The sequence below is a fragment of the Malania oleifera genome, chromosome 5 (genome assembly GCF_029873635.1).
Source record: "Malania oleifera isolate guangnan ecotype guangnan chromosome 5, ASM2987363v1, whole genome shotgun sequence".
Classification (NCBI taxonomy): Eukaryota; Viridiplantae; Streptophyta; class Magnoliopsida; order Santalales; family Ximeniaceae; genus Malania; species Malania oleifera.
Genome location: NC_080421.1, coordinates 31,832,633 through 31,853,790, shown reverse-complemented (window position 1 = coordinate 31,853,790; position 21,158 = coordinate 31,832,633). Strand labels below are relative to the sequence as shown.

At 36.3% G+C, this 21,158-nt stretch overlaps 1 protein-coding gene across 3 annotated transcripts; it reads right to left on the bottom strand.

Annotated features, from left to right (window-relative positions):
* Window positions 1–10,798: 10,798 nt before the first annotated feature.
* On the bottom strand, window positions 10,799–13,856 carry LOC131154955 (glycine-rich protein A3). Of its 3 annotated transcripts, none has more exons than XM_058107811.1 (3): window positions 13,651–13,856; window positions 11,711–11,966; window positions 10,799–11,208 (listed from the first exon to the last, which is right to left on the bottom strand). In XM_058107811.1, exons 2-3 carry the CDS (start codon window positions 11,955–11,957, stop codon window positions 10,976–10,978), a joined length of 480 nt encoding a protein of 159 aa, XP_057963794.1. In that variant the 5' UTR covers window positions 11,958–11,966; window positions 13,651–13,856; the 3' UTR covers window positions 10,799–10,975. The 3 variants fall into 3 exon arrangements, with proteins under 3 accessions (XP_057963794.1, XP_057963793.1, XP_057963792.1); XM_058107810.1 differs by having other exon boundaries at window positions 13,277–13,685; XM_058107809.1 differs by having other exon boundaries at window positions 13,452–13,684.
* Between the last annotated feature and the right edge of the window lie 7,302 nt (window positions 13,857–21,158).

Genomic DNA, 21,158 nt, shown 5'->3' with positions numbered 1-21,158 from the left:
AAAGGGAATTCTCCTTTTGTGCTTTCTTTCAAAAATGTTAAATTTATCCCTATAAATAAGCTATAACTATCCAAAAATACTCTTTTAATTACTTACAACTATCCCAAAATAGTCTTATGAATATAATAAGTGTATCTTGTTAACTACTTATAATTATCCTAAAATATGTTTATAACTATCGACAACCCTCCCAAATTTTTTTTTTTTTGGAAATATTAGGTGATTATGTAAATATTTAGAGAAACAATTTTTCTTTTTAATATTTCTTATTTTAGTTATTTAATTATGGACCAAACTTACTTGAATGATAGTCAATTTTGATGCTAAATACTTATATCTTTAATCTCTAATGCTATAAAGGGGATTCCCCCTTTGGTGTTTTCTTTCAAAATTATTGAATTTATTCATGACTACTAATAATTACCCACAACTATTCCAGAAATAGCCTTATGATTATGTCAAATATATCCCTATAACTATCCACAACCATCCAAAATGCTCTATGCTCTTTAATTTTTTATTATTTTCTTTATATAGAGAGCCACGGAGTAGCCCATGGCTAGTATATATAAAAAAGAAGATGTTCATTCATGTGCCCCTTTGTTGTTGTCCTTATGTGTGTGAGGGACAATTTTGTATTTTTGCCTACAATCTATGTTCTCTAAAGTTCCTTAGGCTTAAATAGATAATTTGTAGCAAAATTAATTGTTTTCTGCATTTTAGAGTTAGTTCTGTGTTCAGGTTGGTCACCCTGGATCATAGACCGATAGATTGAGCACTAACTGTTAGTGAGAAAATTGACCATTGAAGTAAAAAGCTGAATTGATCAACCACTTTCTTGGATCAGTCGATCATTCAAGCTTTCTACCTAAGCTAGTTGACTGTCCCTAGCCACTAGGGGCGGTCAACCGCTTGGGAAATTCTGCCTAGACAAGTCAATCAACCCTTGATGATCGGTTGATTGTCCTAGTAGTGTAGCCAAAATAGTCTCTCAATTTTGCTTATTTTCTCCAATTAAGTTATTTTCGTGTTATTTTGAGGGAAAATGGCACATACAACAAATAAAATTTTCAAATATTTTCACAATTCTACAATTGTAATAGCTTGAAATCCAATTAAAAATTAACTAAAATACAAGGCCATTAGTGCAAAAATAATGTGATCATCAAAACTAGGTTGATGAAACCTTGGGGCTAACACCTCCTCCCTCATTTAGTCTTTCTCTCTGTCACATTGATTTTGTGTTGGATTTCAAAGGGACTAGCACGATCATCGTCCTATACTATGCATGCCATTTGTTGCCCTTTGTGTTAGCCCCAAGGTTTTAATAACCCGATTTTGATGATAACAAAATATTATGAACGAATGACTATATGCTTGTAGTTGTTTTTTTACGGGACTAAGCCATTGGAGATTGAAGAATTGAGAAAAGATATTGAATACTCATTTTAATTTATTTGTACTTTTACTATCTCAAATATAATGTGCTTTAACTCGTAAAACTATATTAATATAAAAGGCATAACACAAATGAGCTTAAACTGAAAATTTGGGAATAAAAGAAATACTGAACCCAACCTTGGTGCTAGGGGCGGTTGATTGGTAGGGAATTCAACAGAAGTGGATGAAGCAAATCCACAGGGTAGTGATGGAGTTTTTATCTTTTTCTTCTTTCTATCTCAACTAGATTTAGTCTTCTCAAATTTCATAGCCACTAGTGTATATTCATTATGAACTATGGTTTTAATGGGTGTAGGAGAGCTAGGAAATCAAGATCCCTAGTAAGCCAGTAACTTGCGGATAATATCTAGCATATGGAAGGAAAACTGATTTTCTTTAAGTTGCAACAAGCATATGATTCTTCATAAAATGGGCAAATAAATCTTTTTTTTGTCCTAAAAAATTCTCCATAGAAATAATATATCAATGGCTTTGCCTTTTTTATTGATCCTATACTAGGAATTTGCAATGATTTGATGAAGTATCCATCCCTTCATGGTTAGAAAGGTTGCATCATGATTAATACTAGATGATCCAAATACTTCCCTTTTAACCTTCTTCTTATCAAACTGAGCCAAAGATTAAATCCTCTATAGTGGGAGTTTAAGAATGGATTATTTATTTGTCACTTCCAAACACTTCTATATCCATTTGACATTGAAACACAAATGACCTATAAGTAGGAAGAATTGGAGTTTTAGCTTGCATAATAGAATAATTGCACATTATTCACATAGACATGAGTAAGACGATAAAAATTGGTCCACCCTCATTCTTTAAAAATTTTCTTAATAGAAAACTAATTATTCTAAAAGAATTCAAAGTCTATTACCCTATAAGGAATCTGTTAGGATTGCTGGTGTGGAGCCGTCGGCAGCCGCACCAGCCCAGCCGCCGACTTTGAATTGCAAATGGAAGGCCACCAAATCTGCCCATCTCTTGTGACTTTGCAGCAGCCTTTGTTTGACTTCTTCCCCCTCACCTTGTGTATATATATATATATATGAGTTGTGAGGAGTGTGAAATTGTGAGTGGGCTGTGTAAAAAGTTGTGCGTAGGGGTGTTGAGTTGTGTGTGCAGCAGTATAGCTGTGTGTGAGTAAATGTAAGCAGAGTGTGTGTAGCTATGTGAATTTAGTGAGCTGCGTGAGTAGAGGTGTACTGTGTACTGAGAGTGCAAAGAGAAGTGCAGAGAGCAGAGAGTTGTGGTGAGAGAGAGAGTTGAGCAGTGGCTCCTCCGTGTGTTATTTCTCCCAGATTATAGTGCAGTGGTGTGCTCCCGTGGACGTAGGTCAGTTTGGACCGAACCACGTAAATCCGGTGTTCATTGTGTGTGTTTGAATTTTTCTTTGTGCGTGATTATTACTCCAGGTCGGTTTATTCCCCAACAATTGGTATCAGAGCTTTGGTCGGAGTAAAAATCACCAGATCAAGAAAAATTCTGGATTTTTGAGCCCCTGTCCAGTAGCTCAAAATTTAATTTTGACGCTACCATCGAACTCCTCTCACCGAGACGAAGCCAACGGCAGTAACCGGAGCTCAAACAGAGCTCAGACGAAGCCGCACGCGCCCACACGCGCCGCCAACGTCCAAAGGAAGTTCCCACGCGCCCTCACGCGCTCCCACGTGCCGGCGACAAGTCAGGAGTGGTCCTCACGCGCCCCCACGTGCCGGCGAACGTCCGGCGACCAGCGGAAGGTTGAAGACGCTGACGTCAGCGTCCATGTCAGCGCCGCGTCAGCCAGGGCCCGCCACGTCAGCGCCAGTCAGCTGCCACGACCCACGCCACGTCAGCAGTGGGTCCCACAGTGCCACGTCAGCAGTAGGTCCCACAGTGCCACGTCAGCAGTGGGTCCCACGTGCCACGTCATCAGGGTTGACCGAGTTGACCATATTTGACTGAAAGTTTGATCGGGTTTTTTAAAGCCATTTCGGGTCTGTTTTTCGAGCAGTTTAAGTCATTTCGAGGGTTTTCGACCATTCTGGATCCAACCGTGCTGTCCGATTGAGCTAATTCCATTTCTAGATTAGCGAATCGAGATGTTGAACCAGAAGAGCTCTCACATCGAGATGTTTGACGGCACGAACTTCGGTTTTTGGAAAATGCAGATCGAGGATTTCTTGTTTGGTAAGGAGTTACACTTACCACTGATGGAGAAGCCAGAATCCATGAAGGAGAGCGAGTGGGAGTTGCTTGACCGAAAAGCCCTCGGAGTTGTTAGGATGACGTTGGCAAAGTCTGTTGCCTTCAACATCAAGCACTTGACAACCACCAAGTCCCTTATGGATGCGCTATCGAACATGTATGAGCAGCCATCAGCCGCAAACAAGGTACATCTCATGAAACGACTGTTTACAATGAGCATGTCTGCAGGTGAAAGTTTCAGCAGGCACTTGAATAATTTCAACGAGTTGTCGGATCAACTCGCCTCGGTCGGGATTACCTTTGACAGTGAGATCCGCGCCCTATTAATTCTCAGCCAGCTGCCTGAGAGTTGGAAAGGTATTGTAACTGCGATCAGTAGCTCTGCAGGAAAATCGAAGCTGAAATACGACGAGGTTATCAGCATGATTTTGACAGAGGAGATCAGAATGCAGTCGAACAATGACTCCACTTCAAGCTTAGCTTTGAATGTGGAAAGCCGGGGAAAGGGAAGCAGGCATGAACGATCTAACAATCATGGCAGATCCAGGACCAGGAGGTCCAAATCCAGAGATCCCAGAGGTTCCCAAGGCACAAAGAATGTTGAGTGCTGGAACTGTGGAAAGACCGGACACTTCAGAAACCAGTGCAGAGGTTCGAGAAAGGAATTTGAGGCGAAGACAGAAGCAAATATTGCTTCCGAGAATGATGACATGTTGATTTGCTCTTTGGAGAGCAAACAGGAGTCTTGGGTCTTAGACTCCGGAGCCTCATATCATGCCATATGCTGCAGAGATTGCCTAGAGGAGTACACACCAGGTGATTTCGGTAAGGTGTACCTTGGCAACAATCAACCTTGCGACGTAATCGGCAAGGGAGTTGTGAAGATCAAAATGAACGGGTCAGTATGGAAGCTGAAGGATGTCAGACATATTCCAGACCTGAGGAAGAATTTGATCTCAGTTGGTCAGCTGGCAGATGAGGGATTCACAACGAAATTCATCGGCGATGAATGGAAAGTCTCAAAGGGTGTACTAACGATTGCACGAGGTAAGAAAAGCGGGACACTTTTTCTAACCTCCAATGCCTCCATGTCTATTTCAGTTGCTGCAGGAAATGACGACAGCAACATCTGGTACCAACGACTTGGTCACATGAGCGAGAAGGAACTCAGAGTGAAGCACTCAAAGGAAAAATTGAGTGGTCTACAGTCAGTGCAGATTGACATGTGTGAGGATTACATAGTCAGGAAACAGAGGAGAGTCAGTTTCCAGATAAACACCCGTGCCCCAAAGAAGTGTGTCGGGACACAACAGCAGAATGCCGAGAATCCTCAGGCGGAGGAACTAGTGGAGCAGATCGTCGCACCACCATCTCCTACTCCAGTACCGGAGCTTAAGAGATCTACTCGGCCTTATGTACCAGACGAGAGGTATATAGATTGCTTACTTCCTACAAATGGAGGAGAGCCTGAATGCTGTCAGGCAGAAGATGCGAGCAAGTGGGAGCTTGCAATGAAGGACGAGATGAAGTCTCTCACCTCCAACAGAACGTGGAAGTTGCCCAAAGGCCTTCACAACAAGTGGGTGTACAGAATTGAAGAGGAGCATGACGGCTCTAGAAAGTACAAGCCTCGGTTGGTAGTTAAAGGCTTTGAGCTAAAGAAAGGGATTGACTACACCGGCATTTTTACACCAGTTGTGAAGATACCAGCCATCAGATTAGTCCGCAGAAATCTAGCAGACAGGAAGGTGGCAACTAGAGAGAAACTGAAGTTGTGCTCAACTTCAGTTGGTCTTCATGATTGAAGATGGACATGAGCACAACATTTGCATATACACTGGTTGAGATGCTGCCTCCGTCTCCAAGTGGGAGATTGTTAGGATTGCTGGTGTGGAGCCATCGGCAGCCGTACCAGCCCAGCCGCCGACTTTGAATTGCAAATGGAAGGCCACCAAATCTGCCCATCTCTTGTGACTTTGCAGCAGCCTTTGTTTGACTTCTTCCCCCTCACCTTGTGTATATATATATATATATATGAGTTGTGAGGAGTGTGAAATTGTGAGTGGGCTGTGTAAAAAGTTGTGCGTAGGGGTGTTGAGTTGTGTGTGCAGCAGTATAGCTGTGTGTGAGTAAATGTAAGCAGAGTGTGTGTAGCTATGTGAATTTAGTGAGCTGCGTGAGTAGAGGTGTGCTGTGTACTGAGAGTGCAAAGAGAAGTGCAGAGAGCAGAGAGTTGTGATGAGAGAGAGAGTTGAGCAGTGGCTCCTCCGTGTGTTATTTCTCCCAGATTATAGTGCAGTGGTGTGCTCCCGTGGACGTAGGTCAGTTTGGACCGAACCACGTAAATCCGGTGTTCATTGTGTGTGTTTGAATTTTTCTTTGTGCGTGATTATTACTCCAGGTCGGTTTATTCCCCAACAGAATCAACCCCTTTTTACTGAAGATATCTCGATAATGATACTAACCATTAGGTGGGATGAATATTTTAGGATCTGGGCTTTTCAAAATTGAGGGCAGAAATCAGCTCACTTACTCTTCTTCTTCTTCTTCCTCCTCCTGCTCAAAGTTATCTTTTATGGGTACTTTTTCCTTAGATTTCATTATAGCATAAGATGAAGCACTAAGTTCTAGAGACTAGAGTACAAAGCCTTTATTATGACTAGGGGAATAGCTTGCAGTGTGATAAGGAAAGTTTCTCCATGTCAGAGTCGTCTATTTCTTTGAGGAACTTGCTCCAATAGCATTGCTCCTTAGGCCATAACATTTTCCTCCCTTTAGTTTAGGTGCCATAGCAGAATGTGAAGGGAGGCCACTGAGATTTGAGAAAAGAGAAGGGTTAGGGTTTATGGACGTTGAAGAATAAAAAGGGTCCTAAGAACAGTCTGGAAAACTTCCCACCTTTTTTTTTTTTTATTTGAAACAAACTTATTTTAGTATTTAAGCAAACACTTTATATTTTCTCAAACCCAACATTCTTAGAGAAAAAAAGTCAACCAATTGCTTTTTAGTGCTCTCTATATTTCCACAGTCAAGACATCTTCTCGAGATATAGATATGGAAACTAATGCCTTCCATTAGTTCTTTTTCTTTTCAATTTTGAATCCTACAAGGTTAGTAGTTGTGTTTCCTAACGATAATAATTTAGAACGTTTTAGATACTTACCGTCAAAGATAAATATCGAAGGACTTTTAACTACAATCAAGTGAGATCCTCCAAGATTTGATAGGAATTGATCACACAAATTCATACTACACATAAGACCAGGTCTACTAGTTAAGGGATAAAACATTGGTTCTTCACCACATCTACCTAAGTAGCATCAAAAGCCATATATGCATACATAATCATTGCTGCTTTAATTTATAAGCAAGGTTTTATCAACACAAAAAGCTAAAGCCAAGAACTTCATCCTTGTGTTTCTTAGTATAAATACATACCTTTATAGAAGAAGCACATCTAAAAAAAAGTCACAAACTAGGAAGCACTTACCATGGATTTTACTCCTATAAGTTCATTAGCATCAAAGTGGATCAATTCTAATAAATGATGCTTTCTGCTAAAAGTGTGTGTGAATGAAACGGTTTTTTTTTTATTTACCAAGAATACTATTCATACAATGGTCAATGAGTTACCTTTAAAATCTGAAATAAGGGATTTCTTTATAAGAGCTTTGAGGCCTTTCTTACATATGCGACTAGGTCACTTGCACCATATATCCAAGATGTTTCTTTTTCCATGATATTGATTTTGTCATTTTACACTTTAGCTCATGTTCAATAAAGTGTACAACACTTCCTTTTATTATGATGGGATTGCCTTTAATAAGCTTCCCCTACCCATTAACAAAACATGTTTCAAAGTCTTCATCTTCTAGTTAGCCATTGTAGATTAAGTTCAATCACATGTCCAAAATGTGTCTCACATATTTGAGTATCAACTTATTACCTAAAGTAGTCTCAAGACAACATCACAAATCCCCCATAATTTTTGCAATACCACTATTAACCATCTTGACAAAGTCTCAAAGATAAAACCTCCTACATTGTAATGTTGGGTGAGCTAGGGCCTTCTCAACCCCAAAAGCTAGCTCAAGGGGTGATACTTTTCCCTCACACTTAATAATTGACCACCAGCCCCTTCCACAACTGATGTGAGATAACCCAACAATCTCCCCCTCACACATCGAGTTCTCTCCCGACAAGGCATCGGGGTCTCCCCCCGCACGACATACAAGAGAGAATGTTGGTGAACCAGACTCTGATATCAATATTGGGTGGTTTAGGGCATTCTCAACCCTAAAAGCTAACTCAAGGGGTGAGACTTTTCTCTCATACTTAATAACTGACCATCAGCACCTTTCACAATCGATGTGGGATAACCCAACATGTAAGAAGTAAAGAACTCTAATCATGAATAGCATAACATGAAGAAGCACTATCAATAACCCCACTTGAATATATTTAACATCAATGCAACTTTCATTATGAGTGGATAAAATGATCAATTCTTCATCAAAAGAAATCATGGCCCCTCTTCCTTCCTCATCCTTTTTTAAAAAATTTCTAATTTTTCTCTATAGGCTTATCACAATGATAACAATGTATTCTTTTCCGTTAACTTGGATATTTTTTTAGATTTATCATAATTATAGGTACACATTTTTCCCTTTTATCTCATGTTCAAGTAAACTAAATTTAGCCATACTCATTCTATTTGGTGATGAGAACAATACATACATACATCAGCATCAAACTTCATTGTCATGGTTATAAATTGGTTCACCAACATTTTCATTCAATTCAAGGAGTTCACTATTATGATTGTTTGGTATGCAAGAAGGAACAAATTGATCTTTATATTTTTTTATCTTTGCCGCATAAATATTCATTCAAGTCTATTCCCAACACATTCCATTTTAATGTACCAAAACATTAGGTTATTATGCCTTCCTTGTACTTCAAATTACAATATTTATAATTTGTTACTACTTTTTGTCTTATACTTTCTTCCAAAGTGGACTAATTGATGTCATTCACCATAACCAAGCATCATCACATGAGTTTTTACTTCTTATTGAACACATCCTCAAAGCTTTGTGTAATAATCTTAGGCCCAATTCTAGTAAGGTATTGTCCGCTTTGGTCTAGTGGCCTTATAGACTTATTCTATAAAATCTACTTCATATAGTTGGAACCTAAACCATCCTTATAAGCCTAAGATCTCCCTAATACACATCCGATGTGGGACCGTGACATGCTTTCCTATCTAATCTCTAATGTCCTCGTCAGAGTGGGTTACGCCTCTGGGTAGAATCACCCACATGATAGTACTCTCATGGTGGCTCTGATACCAAATGTAACGGTCTTTGACCCATCTCCGATAAGGTATTATTTGCTTTAACTCACTAATTTCATGAGTTTGTCCTATAAAAGACAATTCACAAAGTCAAAGCCCAAACCATTCTTATAAGCCTAAGATCTTCCTAGTATGCATCTGATGTGGAATCATGACACCTTGCATCGTTGCCATCTATGAGAGCATACATCTCCTTGCAATAAAGTCAGCTTAACATCTTGTCATTCCAATTATACTATTTAGGCTTTCAATTTTACTTGTATTCTTGAAATTTCATCAAATTCCTTTTGTCAGCACCAACCATAACCCTTTTACATCTTGTTAGGAAGAGTGGTTCCTCTCTCACAAAATAAATAAATAAATAAACAACAATAACAACAACAAGAAGTCCAATAAATAACAAACAACTAATAAAAATAACTAGGTCAAATAACCATTTAACTAAGAACAGTAATATTTGCATTAAAACCATGAAACATGCTAAGATCTAACCTGAAATCCACTAAGCAATGAAACCGAAAGTACAAGATACTCACAACAAAAAATCCTCAAGAACATGAACTCTACGCAAGAAATATTTTAAGTTACTTATAACTTTTATAATTGATCAACCCACTTCCAAAGAGAGAAATTCCAACTTTATCAAAGACACCAAACATCGTAGTTGATAAGAACCTCTTTTACCTCAAACACCAATCCAAAAAAAATACTTAAAAAGAGTTAAAAAACCTTAATTATAACCAATCCAAAAAAAATACTTAAAAGAGTTAAAAAACCTTTATTATATGAAAAAGATACCAAACTTCTTGCTCTTCTTGTCTTCATCTCTCACTTATGTGCAAACACTTACTTATATGTGCCTCAGAGAGAAAAAGTGTGCTCATCCTAATGAAATCACAAGTAAATTTAACATAGTGCTCTTTAATACAACACGAGTCATTCTTCTATATCCTTAATTGTAATTTTGACGATAAAGTAAATTATAAGTGAAAAAAGATTTTTGTGACTCAGCAACAAACAATTGTAGAAGTGACCTATAAAATATTAGTTAAACATCGAAGGGAAGGAATACACCTCCATGAATCACAAGTATTTCTCCAAGCGATGAAGTTGACAAGGCACTACAAATTTACACCTTAATTAAAAAATAACTCCTTATAAAACATACTTGTAAAAATAGTAGTTGTTAAAAAATAAAATAAAAATAAAAATATCCCTCCCGAAAGAGGCCTCCCTTGAACCCTCACTCCTGTTCACTACTTTCATTCCCTAACTAGGTTCCTAAATCCCAAGGCTAAAGTCACTTTGCTCCCCAACCCTAAACAACCAGTTAAGCCCTCACTCAGCTCCTTTGCTTATGATTCATATGAATGGAAGCCTCCTAATCACTTATGCCTACTTCCTTTGTACAATTTGTAAATTCTAAAACCTACACAAGAAACTATTAATCCATTGACAAACAATAGGAGATCGGGCATGTCGACAAATAAGGTAACAAAAGGGTTATGAAGCAAAAATATGAGATGAAAAGGAAAAAATAAAAACAAAAACTATCATTGAAATTCCCTTATCTATAAGCTTTTTACAAGATACAATAAAATATATTGTCATTTTACTCGCACAAATTAAATAGCTCAATTATATCTTCCATACGAGAATTTGTGTCTAGGCAAGGCTGATGAAACAATGGGGTCTTTTGACACACACTAACCAGAACGAACACGAACTCCATAGCAAGATAAGTTGTGAAAGAAATACAATGGGAAGTTAAAACATTCTCATAAAGGCACTGATGGAAAAATGTACGGAAGCAATATTATTTAGGCATATAGTCTAATTATGTTGAGCCAGAGTGCCAGACATCAGCAACAATGTCTACCCGCCAGCCATTACAGAATCTACAATTTATTCATAAAAACCAGATCAGCAACTGAAAGGATCAACATTACTGATGTATTAGAAAGGGACAACAAATCACTTCCACTTCTTGAACTTTCCTCCAAATTTCCCATGCTTCCCAAATTTCCCATGCTTCCCATGTTTGAACTTTCCATGGTGCTTAAATTTTCCCTGCTTGTGGGAACCAGGCATGTACTGAGCACCACCATGTGCAAGATGGTGACTGCCATGTCCCAAATGGTGAGCACCATAAGCAGCTGCAGCAGCAGCAGCTCCTCCAGCCATCAGTGCCCCCATGCCTCCGTGCCCTGAATATTAAAATGCAATGAATGCTCAGATATCAATTGACAAACATGTGGGACATAAGATTTATTTTACAGTCCTAAATCAAATTGATTTCTAATATATTGCAGGCCATTTAATGTGTCAGTACAAGGGCCAAGAGGGTCGAAAGGAGAACCGACAGCAAATCATCCAATTCCTGTGTAGAAATATGTTCATATATATATATATATATATAGTTTAGGCTTGGTACTCGTGGAGATTGATTGCCAACAAGCAATTTAAAACAGAAGGGCAGCATTGTTACAATTGGACATCTTTGTTGCAGTTGAAAATGTACATTTCCAGCCAAGAGTAAGTACATTTTGACTCAGAAAACAAAATTATTATATTTTGTTTTACTGTAATATTTCCTACAAGTAGAGAATGCCAGCATATCCAGTGGATGAAAATGGGCAGTATGATTTTCATACACTTGGCAGCATTCTATCCTAAGTTGCAATAGATAAAACAATATGATTATCATACCTGAATGATGCGGAGCAGGTTGGCTAGGATAACCAGCTGGAGCGTAACCAGCTGGAGGGTAGCCAGATGGTGGGTAGCCTTGTGGGGGATACCCTTGTTGGGGATAGCCGTGCTGGGGGTATCCTTGAGGAGGATAGCCCTGGGGAGGATATGCCCCAGATGAAGGATATCCAGGGGCACCATGACCAAGGTGTGAGAAAAGCCCTTTGTCATGAGACTCGTCATGTTTGTCCTTTCCACCTCCCATTTTTCAAAGCTGCAAGAGGTAACTGTGAGATATAAAAATAATAAAATTGACTAGGAAAAAACTGCACGTACTAAGATGCACACTACAATATGCAAATTTACTCAATACAGAAATTTTTATTCATACAGCTTGATCCCCAAAATCAAGCACCAATTGTCATGATTCTCAAACTAAACCTAACCAAATCCAATGTCAACCCCCATTATATTAACTTCATCAATCATCAGTAAATATAAAAACATTTAGTTTTTATTTCACTTCCAGAATGACAAAAATTTGCTTGCATACAGTGAACCAAGTTTCAACAAGACATACTTCACTTACAGTGACAAAAATTCTCTTGCATACATTAAACCAACTTGGTACCCAAAAAAAAAAAAATCAAACATGACAATTTTATCCACAACACTTATATTTTCAAGATAAAGACTGGATCTAAATCAGTCGCTGTGGATTTGATAAGAAATTTCATAATAACATCTTTTACCAAAACATTGAAAAGCCATAGATTTAGATTTTCATTTGGGCATGAAAAATTTCTCATTCCCATGGAAAATCATACAATTAATAGGTCTCGGTGAAATAAGAACATCTACAGATCAATGGATCAGGATTTTCATTTGAATGCAGTATCTAAAGCCGTGAATCTAAATGGTATATACTATATAGAACCTGAATAGCTCTTTAATAATAAAAATGGTACTATTAACTAAGTTCATATTTGGTGATACAGCAAGAAGGATGACAATGGCCAGTTTTTCTCTAGGAGAAGGCCTAACAGTATAATCTAATTATATAACTTCGATCAGTTCTCAAGATATTACCATAACTGATCAATTTTGAACACTTATTCACAATAGAAAACAAGATCTTGTCATATTTAGAAGCAGAATTTTTCAAAAAAAAAAAAAAAAAAAAAAAACGAAGAAAAATAATTCCAATTTGCTTTCTCATTTCTATTGTCCAAAACGAGGAAGACTAAACTTCGGTAAGAAGACGAAGTACAAAGTCTTAGCAGATCTGTTCTACGACAAATAAGCAGAAAAGATATGATCATCAATTGAACATGGTTTCAGAAAAAAAGCATATAACAAACAAATAAACACACACACACACAGGGTGATGAAATTCCTAATTAAGATAATTATGATTTCGTTATCTTCCTTATAGAACAGTCAATTATTACAAATAGAAATCATATTGATTCAACAACTAATAAAACCAAAAAAAAAAAAAAAACCAATTAATTCAGAATAAAAAACAAACAAGGCTGATCGGGATTTTATAAACACTGCACCATGAAAAAAGATATTTCTTACCCTCGCTCGGGCGAAAAATGGGAAAATTTTCTATTGTCCCTTCCCATACATAAATCGAGACATCCAGAACACACAATCAAGACCTCCATACATACACACACAGATATCTGCGCGCCATTGCTACTACTTGCACACATATATGTACAAAAATAAGAGCCTGCCCGAATGAAATTACCAAATCAGATAATTCTGAACCCGTCGCCCTCTTCAAGTGAAAACAATAAATTACAAGAAATGGATGATCAAAATCATTGTCATCAATTAACAAAAAACCACATATAATTTCAAATAAACTAAGAACTTCTTTTGTTCATGATGATCAGATGAGCGAAAAAAAATCGACAGCATCCACAAGAGAAAGAGAAAGAACTTACAAGAAAACGAGCAGATCGGGAGTGCTGTAAGGAGAGAAATGAGAGGCAAGGCAACGTGCGTTTAAGATATAGGTTCCCGCGCCACGCGTTTGAGCGTCGGATAAACGCGTGATTGATTCGTGTAAGCTAGCTGGGAGGATTTGGTCAACTTGCAAACTTAGCAGCCAAGGCTGCTTTTGTTTGCCAAAACTACCCTTTTCGTTTTGTGAGTTTGGGATTCAAAATTCATCACCACTCTCAAATTATGAAAATAAATATTTAATATTTTTCTTAAAAAAATAATATAATTTAACAACTTCATAAATTTTAATTTTTACAAAAATATTAAATGGTAATTAAAAACATAATTTAAATGATAGAAATAAAAAAATATTATTTTAATCAATTACTATATTTCAAAACCTACTTTTTATTACCATAAAAATAATTCTTTTGCACATGAAAATTGAAAATATTTTTTAGATGATCTATTTCTATTTCAATTAATTCTAAACTAATAGCTAGAATAGCTTGATTTCAACTAAAAACTATATATAAAATAAATTATTTAATTTACAAAATTTTATTTTGCATATTAAGTATGTTTTTTTGCAACCAGTCGTTATAACAATTGAAATTCATAAAATCTAATTTTTAATTTTTTTACAAAAAGATTTTGAAAAACGGCAATATAAACATAAAGTTGATAATGTAAATAAATGTATTGTGTGATATATATCTTTATTTTATGGAACCAAAAATTAAAATGATGTCAAGCAAACATTTGGACAAAATAAATATGAATATTGAGTACGGTTTATATTTAGACAAATTTAAATCCTCACCCTAAAGTTCTTGTTTCCAAATATAATTTTTTTTTTCAAAAAAATTATCAAATTTAAATTTACTTAAATTCAAATTAATTTTAAGATAACTATTAATTATTTTTATTTAAATTCATATAGATTTAAATAAAAATCAGAACTTCGAGTTGGTATACATATTTATTTGTGCAAAACTAATTTTATTTTTTATTTTTAAATAATTAAAAAAGTCAAGTTATTTTTTTTGACCTTAAATTTAAATTTGAATGGATTTGGATAAATTTTAATACAATTTTATATTACATTTGATTCAAATCCAATATAAGTTCAAATTTAAAGTATCCAAACACGAAGCACCTTCATTTCATCATCAACTGCAAGAAATATAAGAATTAAAATGTTTAGTTGGCTATAAATATTAATTAGAGTAGTAAGACTAGGTTGTGAAACATAATGATGCATACTTGGTTGAAGAGCTTTGTGTACTAGGTGCAGAATGGACTGACATAAGCACTTCTCGAGTTCCTCTACCATGTTGTTGCGAAAACTACATATTAAATGCAAGATGGAAAGTTATATATATAAATAAACTTATAGAGCAAAATCAACAAATAAAACTATATGAGAACGTTGAAGCTTACATGCATTGTATTTGACTCCCTATTAGCTAGTACAAAACTTGGACCTCATTTAGAACTCCTACTAACACTACTTCTTCCTCGACCCGTGCTAGCTTTAGCAGTATTCCTAGATTCATTTTCATCTTCTCTATTATTAGGTAGCATGTATTGATCCGTAGCCTTTGCTAATGGAGGTTGCCACCCCTACCACCTTTTATAGCTCTAGCTCCGCTTTGAAGCCTTCTATTTGTTCCTAGTTCTAGAATTATGACCACTTTGACAACATGTTGAACAAGTAATTTGCATGTTAAACCTTTTAATGGCTATGTGTTGACCACCTTTTCCCTTCTTTTCCTTATCCTCACTAGGGGCCTTTTTCCTAGACTTCTTGGGTCTTCCTAGTTGCTTCCTATATGGAGGTGGTGCAATAGGATCGTGCAATGCTTGAGGCCATAAATTTGAATTAGGAATAGATGTATCATATGTTGTATCCCTTCGTGTAAGTCACTTTTTGAAAATATTCATGAACAAATTCCTCTAGCCTTATATTGTGCTTAAAGATTGTAGCAGCTACACCATGTGTACACGGGATGCCAGTTATGTCCCACCTTCTACAATCACATATCCTAGTACCCAAGTCAATAGTAAACATTCTACCTATGCATACCACCTTATAGAGAGTTTCCCGACCTATGTTGGATGACAATGTCTTGCTTCATCCTTAAGCTTCTCCATTCTTGCCTATTTTTGTTGTATATGTTTCATAATCAATCTTCTAATATTATCACACATGCTAATTATTGGCTTGTCCCTTGCCTCCAAAATGCATTTGTTCCGAGCTTTGCAAAAGTTATTACATAAAAGGTCACACTTCAAAATTGGGTTAAAAGCCGACCTTGTCCAATGTTGGGTGAATATTAGACAAATACTTATGTGCATTCTCATCCTTGTTGTGAAGTTGTTGCATATGAAAATCAAAGTCTTAGACAGTATAGGACGTGGTTGCTCCCCACAAAAGGTATTTTAGCCTTTTTTTTGCATTGCATCTCTCCTTGAAATATGCATATAAGTGTTTGACACAAATTTTATGGTCAGCTCCGGGTAGAATTTAATCAAGTGCATTTACCAATCGCTATTGTAAATACAAGAAAAAAAATTAGGAAGGATAAATTATAGTATAGTAATAAAAGACACATGAGATAGTAAATGTACTGTCTTGTGTCTCTGCTTGGTTGATTGCCTCAACTAGCCTAATAAAAAACCAACCCCAAGAGTCCTTTGTTTCTGCTTCAAGTGCAGCAAATGCAAGTGGATCCATTTGACCATTTGCATCACGACTAACAGCACTTAAGAGCTGACCTCCTAAACAACCCTTTGAAAAACAACCATCTACACCTATAAAGGGCCTACAGACAAATTTAAATCCTTTGATAATTGCATCCAAAGAGATAAATAATCTTTGGAACATGGGTGGATGCTCTGGGCTTAATCTATTTACTTTCATCACAACATGGCTGCCATGATTCTTTATCTTTATAATATTGCAATAGTCCAACAATTTCATGTATTACTCTTTAATGTCCCCCTCAATGACCTCAATTGCCTTTTGCTTAGCTCTATAAACTTTGTACTTAGATACATCTAGGCATAACTCTCTCTCTGTTTTTTTTTTTTTTTTTGGTTACACCGGGCATCCCGGGATCATTGGGTGCCACCCCCTTCCTTCGGACTAGTCTCATGCCTACGCCGACAGTGCCCTCCACCTGCCTAGTTTGTAAATCGCAGATATGCACTCAACTGACAGGGTTCGAACCTGGGTTTATACCGTCAAGCCGCCCGCCATAGCCTTGTCCTTACCACCCAAGCTTATGCCCGGGGGCAGACATAACTCTCTCTTCATAGCCTTCTTCATCGTTGAATAGTTCCAATAAGGATCCTCCCTGACATGTTCCAAGTATTGTTGTGATAGCCAAGTAAATGTTGCTCGATTATTTGTGTAGACTCTAGTGCAATTGTGCAATGGTTGGTAAGTTTTAATCTGAAACCATCCTTCACATGGATTCCAAGAGGCATGTATTCCCCACCCATAGTTTTCTTTACACTTCACTGCAACTCTATCACCATCATTCTTTATAAATTTCAAGCATTCCATTGTTTTAAAAGAGAAAAATTCAATTGCATCCATAAGTTGGGTCTCACGCACATACCTTATTGGGTGTCTGAATCTTTAGCCCGTAGTCTGATTATGAAGTCTTTCTTGTTTCGTCTTCTTCAGGCTGCACGCAGATCAATTCTCCAGCTGCTCTTTTTACGATGGACAACAGCTAGGGCTTTTAATTTTTTATTTCTTAATCAATTCAATTACTATAATTATTATTAGTTTAATTTGAGAGGTTAAAATAGTGATTGTTTGTTATTATTAATGGTGAAAATTCCCCTCAATAGTTTGAGGGGGTAATATGGTGATGGTTTTAGTTTAGTGGAGTATTATGCAACTAGCACTTAATGCAAGGGGGTTTTATGCATTTTAGCCCTAAAATTTAAGCATCTGTAATATAACTTTTCTTTTTTATAATTTAAAGCATTAAAATATTATATAATATATATAATATGTATATTTATATACATTTGCAATATATTAGTTTGGTTCGGCTAATTGTGGCAATTGAATGGGCCGAATCAAAACCAAATTGATAATTGAAAAAATTAAAAATTTTGAATTGAAACCGAGCCAAGAAATGGTTAACCAATTTTTTAGTTCGGTTTGATTCGATTTTGCAATTTTTTTTTCCCACACCTAGGTGGCAATGCTAATAAAGTGTTTAGGATAAAATTTGGGGTTAATTATATTTGGTCACCTAAAGATTTAGGGTTATTTAAATATATTTTTTAATATTTTTAATTAAATAATGTTCACCTAATTTTAAATTAATTGTCAAATTGTTCTCCATTGCTTATGTTAGTGTGAACAAATAGTTTAATGATTTGGTTTGAATTTGTTCCACAAAGTTTGGGTCATTTTGAGTTTGCCACTAAAGAATTACTAGATTATTGTATGCATTTTCGATCAAAGCATAAACCAACTCAATTTTAGGCTTAGCTTATTTATTTTTAGGTTGGTTTGGATCAAATTAATAAAGTTGGTTTTTAAAACATTTTCTCAAATATAAGTTGAGGGGACACTAGAAATGAGTCCTAACTAACATTTGGTATGAAATTTTAAGTCATTTTAACCGTTAAAGTTAACTCTAATTTAGATGATGAGGTAATTTGATAATTAATTTAAAATTGGGATGGACGTTATTAGTGGTTAACGAAGACAAACAATAAAAACATCTGAAAATTAAAAGGTCAAGAAGGAAAATAAACAAGTCAATGCTTAGAGGGTCTAGAGTATATTCCAGGGTAGCACTCAAAGCCTAAGTCAAAGGAGAGAAGAAACTCGTAGTTGGAGGTTACCACTACAAAATTTATCAATTTTTATTTTTCATTTGTTTTCGCCTTCGCTAGGTAACCAAATACTATAGATCCTCTAGCTCAAATGTGCTAGCCCAAAGATTTTATGGTCCAATTTTGATGATGTTAGCCTTATAGGCTACGTAAATTTAATTATCTTGTTTTAATGATAACAACTCATTAGTAGTTCTAGGCTAACTTATCTTTGCATGATAAGCTATGTTAAGTATAAAAACAAATGCAAAGATTAAGTAGATTGTTAATAGGTTAGACATCATTAAAAAGGAGGAGAATGTTAGCTTTGTTGGCTACAATATTATATTTAATGTATTTTAATGGTATTAACCTACTTTATATTGTTCATAGTGTTTTCCTATCTTTGTAGATCTTGTTTAGTACAGGTACTCGTTCATAGAGTACTGGATCGAATGCAAAGATCGGACCAAGTAGTCGTCAAGCAGGAACGATCATACGGACACGTACTCGAAAGGATCCAAGTACAACCGAAAGCTTAAATTGTAGAATTATTTGTAATAAGGGTTGTGTGTGTGTTAGGAACTTTTTTTAACTCTTGCGTTTTGTTTTTGCATGTTTCTGAGCAAGAGTTTAGCAATGCACATGCATACTAGGACATATGAGTTTATAAGATTGCACTAAAGTCATAAACACAAACTCACCTTTCATGGTTTTCAAAATTAAATTTAAAGAGTTTGTTAAATGAATCCTAAACTCAAACATGGTTTTCAAAGAGACAAGTTTTTAACATCTTGGTTTTACAAACATTTTCATACTTGGTCCCAAATGTGTCAAAACGAGCTTTATGTTCTAAACACTCAAGAAAGTCAAGTATATTTTCATAAAGGACATACTAAGCATATAAGATATCGAAACAAATTTTCAAATATGTTTTTATTAACAAGATATCTTATATTCAAAGGGAAACTCACTTGGACAAGTTTTGAACTTCATTAGACTTAATATCTTTCTTATATTTTGTCCAAGAATGTTTTAAGTGTTAAAAGGTTGTTTTGAACAAAGAAAAATAGTGTGTGAGTTTAAGCCTCAGAACGCTCGTCGACAAATATAGGGGATTCGTCGACTAGTGTGTGAAGGGGACTCATTGACATACATGGGGTACTCGTCGACAAAGAGATCCCGAGACCACCTAAAATCTCAAAGGCGACTCGTTGACGAATACAGGGATTCGTTGACGAAGGTATATAGGTGGATTGTTGACGTATACAGGGGACTCGTCGACGAAGAGATACCGAGACCCACCTGAGACTTACAGAGAAGACTCGTCAATGAGAACAGGTCACTCATTGACTAATGCATGTGTGGGACTTGTCAACGAGCAGTCTCGAGCCTAGCGTCGTAACGGGCAGCAAACAACTAGTTTTGGTCGGGGATTGCTCCCAACGACTAGTTAATGGCTATTAGGGGCTTTGGGCTATAAATACAAGTTCCTAAACTTATTTAAAAAGGTTTTTGATTATTGTTGATCATATTTGTGAGAAATATCTTTAAATCCAAAAACTTAACACATTGCACCTTGCATATAACTCATATTCACAAAGTGCTCAAACTCTCTTGTCCTCTAAATCTTGTTTGAATCATTTCTTGAGAGAGTAGTGTGAGGTTTGAGTTGTAAATCATATTTGCTCATTGTAAGGAGCATTCTTTGTAATCTTCCATCTTCTTGTGAAAGGTTCTTTGTGAACCGAATTGGTAAAGGCTCTTTGTGAGCGTTAGGGATTTGTTCCCGAGTTTGTAAGGCTTGCTCCTCCGAAGAAGGAGCGATTATAGTGGATTGTGGAATCCTTGACTTGATGCTAAGGCGTGGACATAGGCTGGGTGCCAAACCACGTTAAAAACTCGATGTTAAGCTTCTATCTCCCTACTCTTTATTGTTTATCTTGTGTATGATTTAAATTCCATATATTGTGATATAATTGCTTGAATCTTGCTAAGTATTATGTTTTGTAAAGAGAATTTTTTAATACGCAAAAACAACCATTCACCCCCCTCTAACTCTATATTGCATATCCGCTGCAGGGCACACGTACATACTCCCGACTACGACGTTTAACATATGATAACAAACTACTTAAAAACTAACTACTTTGAGCTTAAGTTTGATGCATAGGTTTAATGAATTCACGAAGTAGACAAAGCTTGAAGGATATTTTAAAGACTTAGAAATGGGCAAAGCTTGAAGAATATTCAAGACTTTTTCATTATGTATTTGAATATATATTTTTAAGTTGAATTGTAAGTAATCTCTAAAGAAAATGAATGATTATGACACAAAAGTAACAAAAATAGGAAATAGGAGAAGAATGGAGATTGTTCCAAACTTGCTACCTAGAGCGGTCCATCGTGCCTTGTGGGCTATAGTTGACCAACCTTGGCAGAATAGTCCAAGTAGTTTATTGTGGTTAACCTGCTTTTGTAGTATGCTTAGAGCGGTCGACCAACCCAAGTGGATGGTCGACCAGTTCACTTTTTCCAAGACTTCAACTATTTGATTTATTTTTTTGTCTAACAGCTAGTGCTAAGTCGATTGTCCTTTGTATGTGGTCGATTGACTTGACTTGAAATTAGACCCCAATAAACAAAAATAGTTAGT

Bases quoted from the DNA above. Each gene is read 5' to 3' on its own strand.
- LOC131154955 (XM_058107811.1), bottom strand. From the start codon at position 11,957: ATGGGAGGTGGAAAGGACAAACATGACGAGTCTCATGACAAAGGGCTT. The intron at 11,209-11,710 runs GTATGATAATCA...TTTAATATTCAG, and splicing joins ACCTGCTCCGCATCATTCAG to GGCACGGAGGCATGGGGGCA.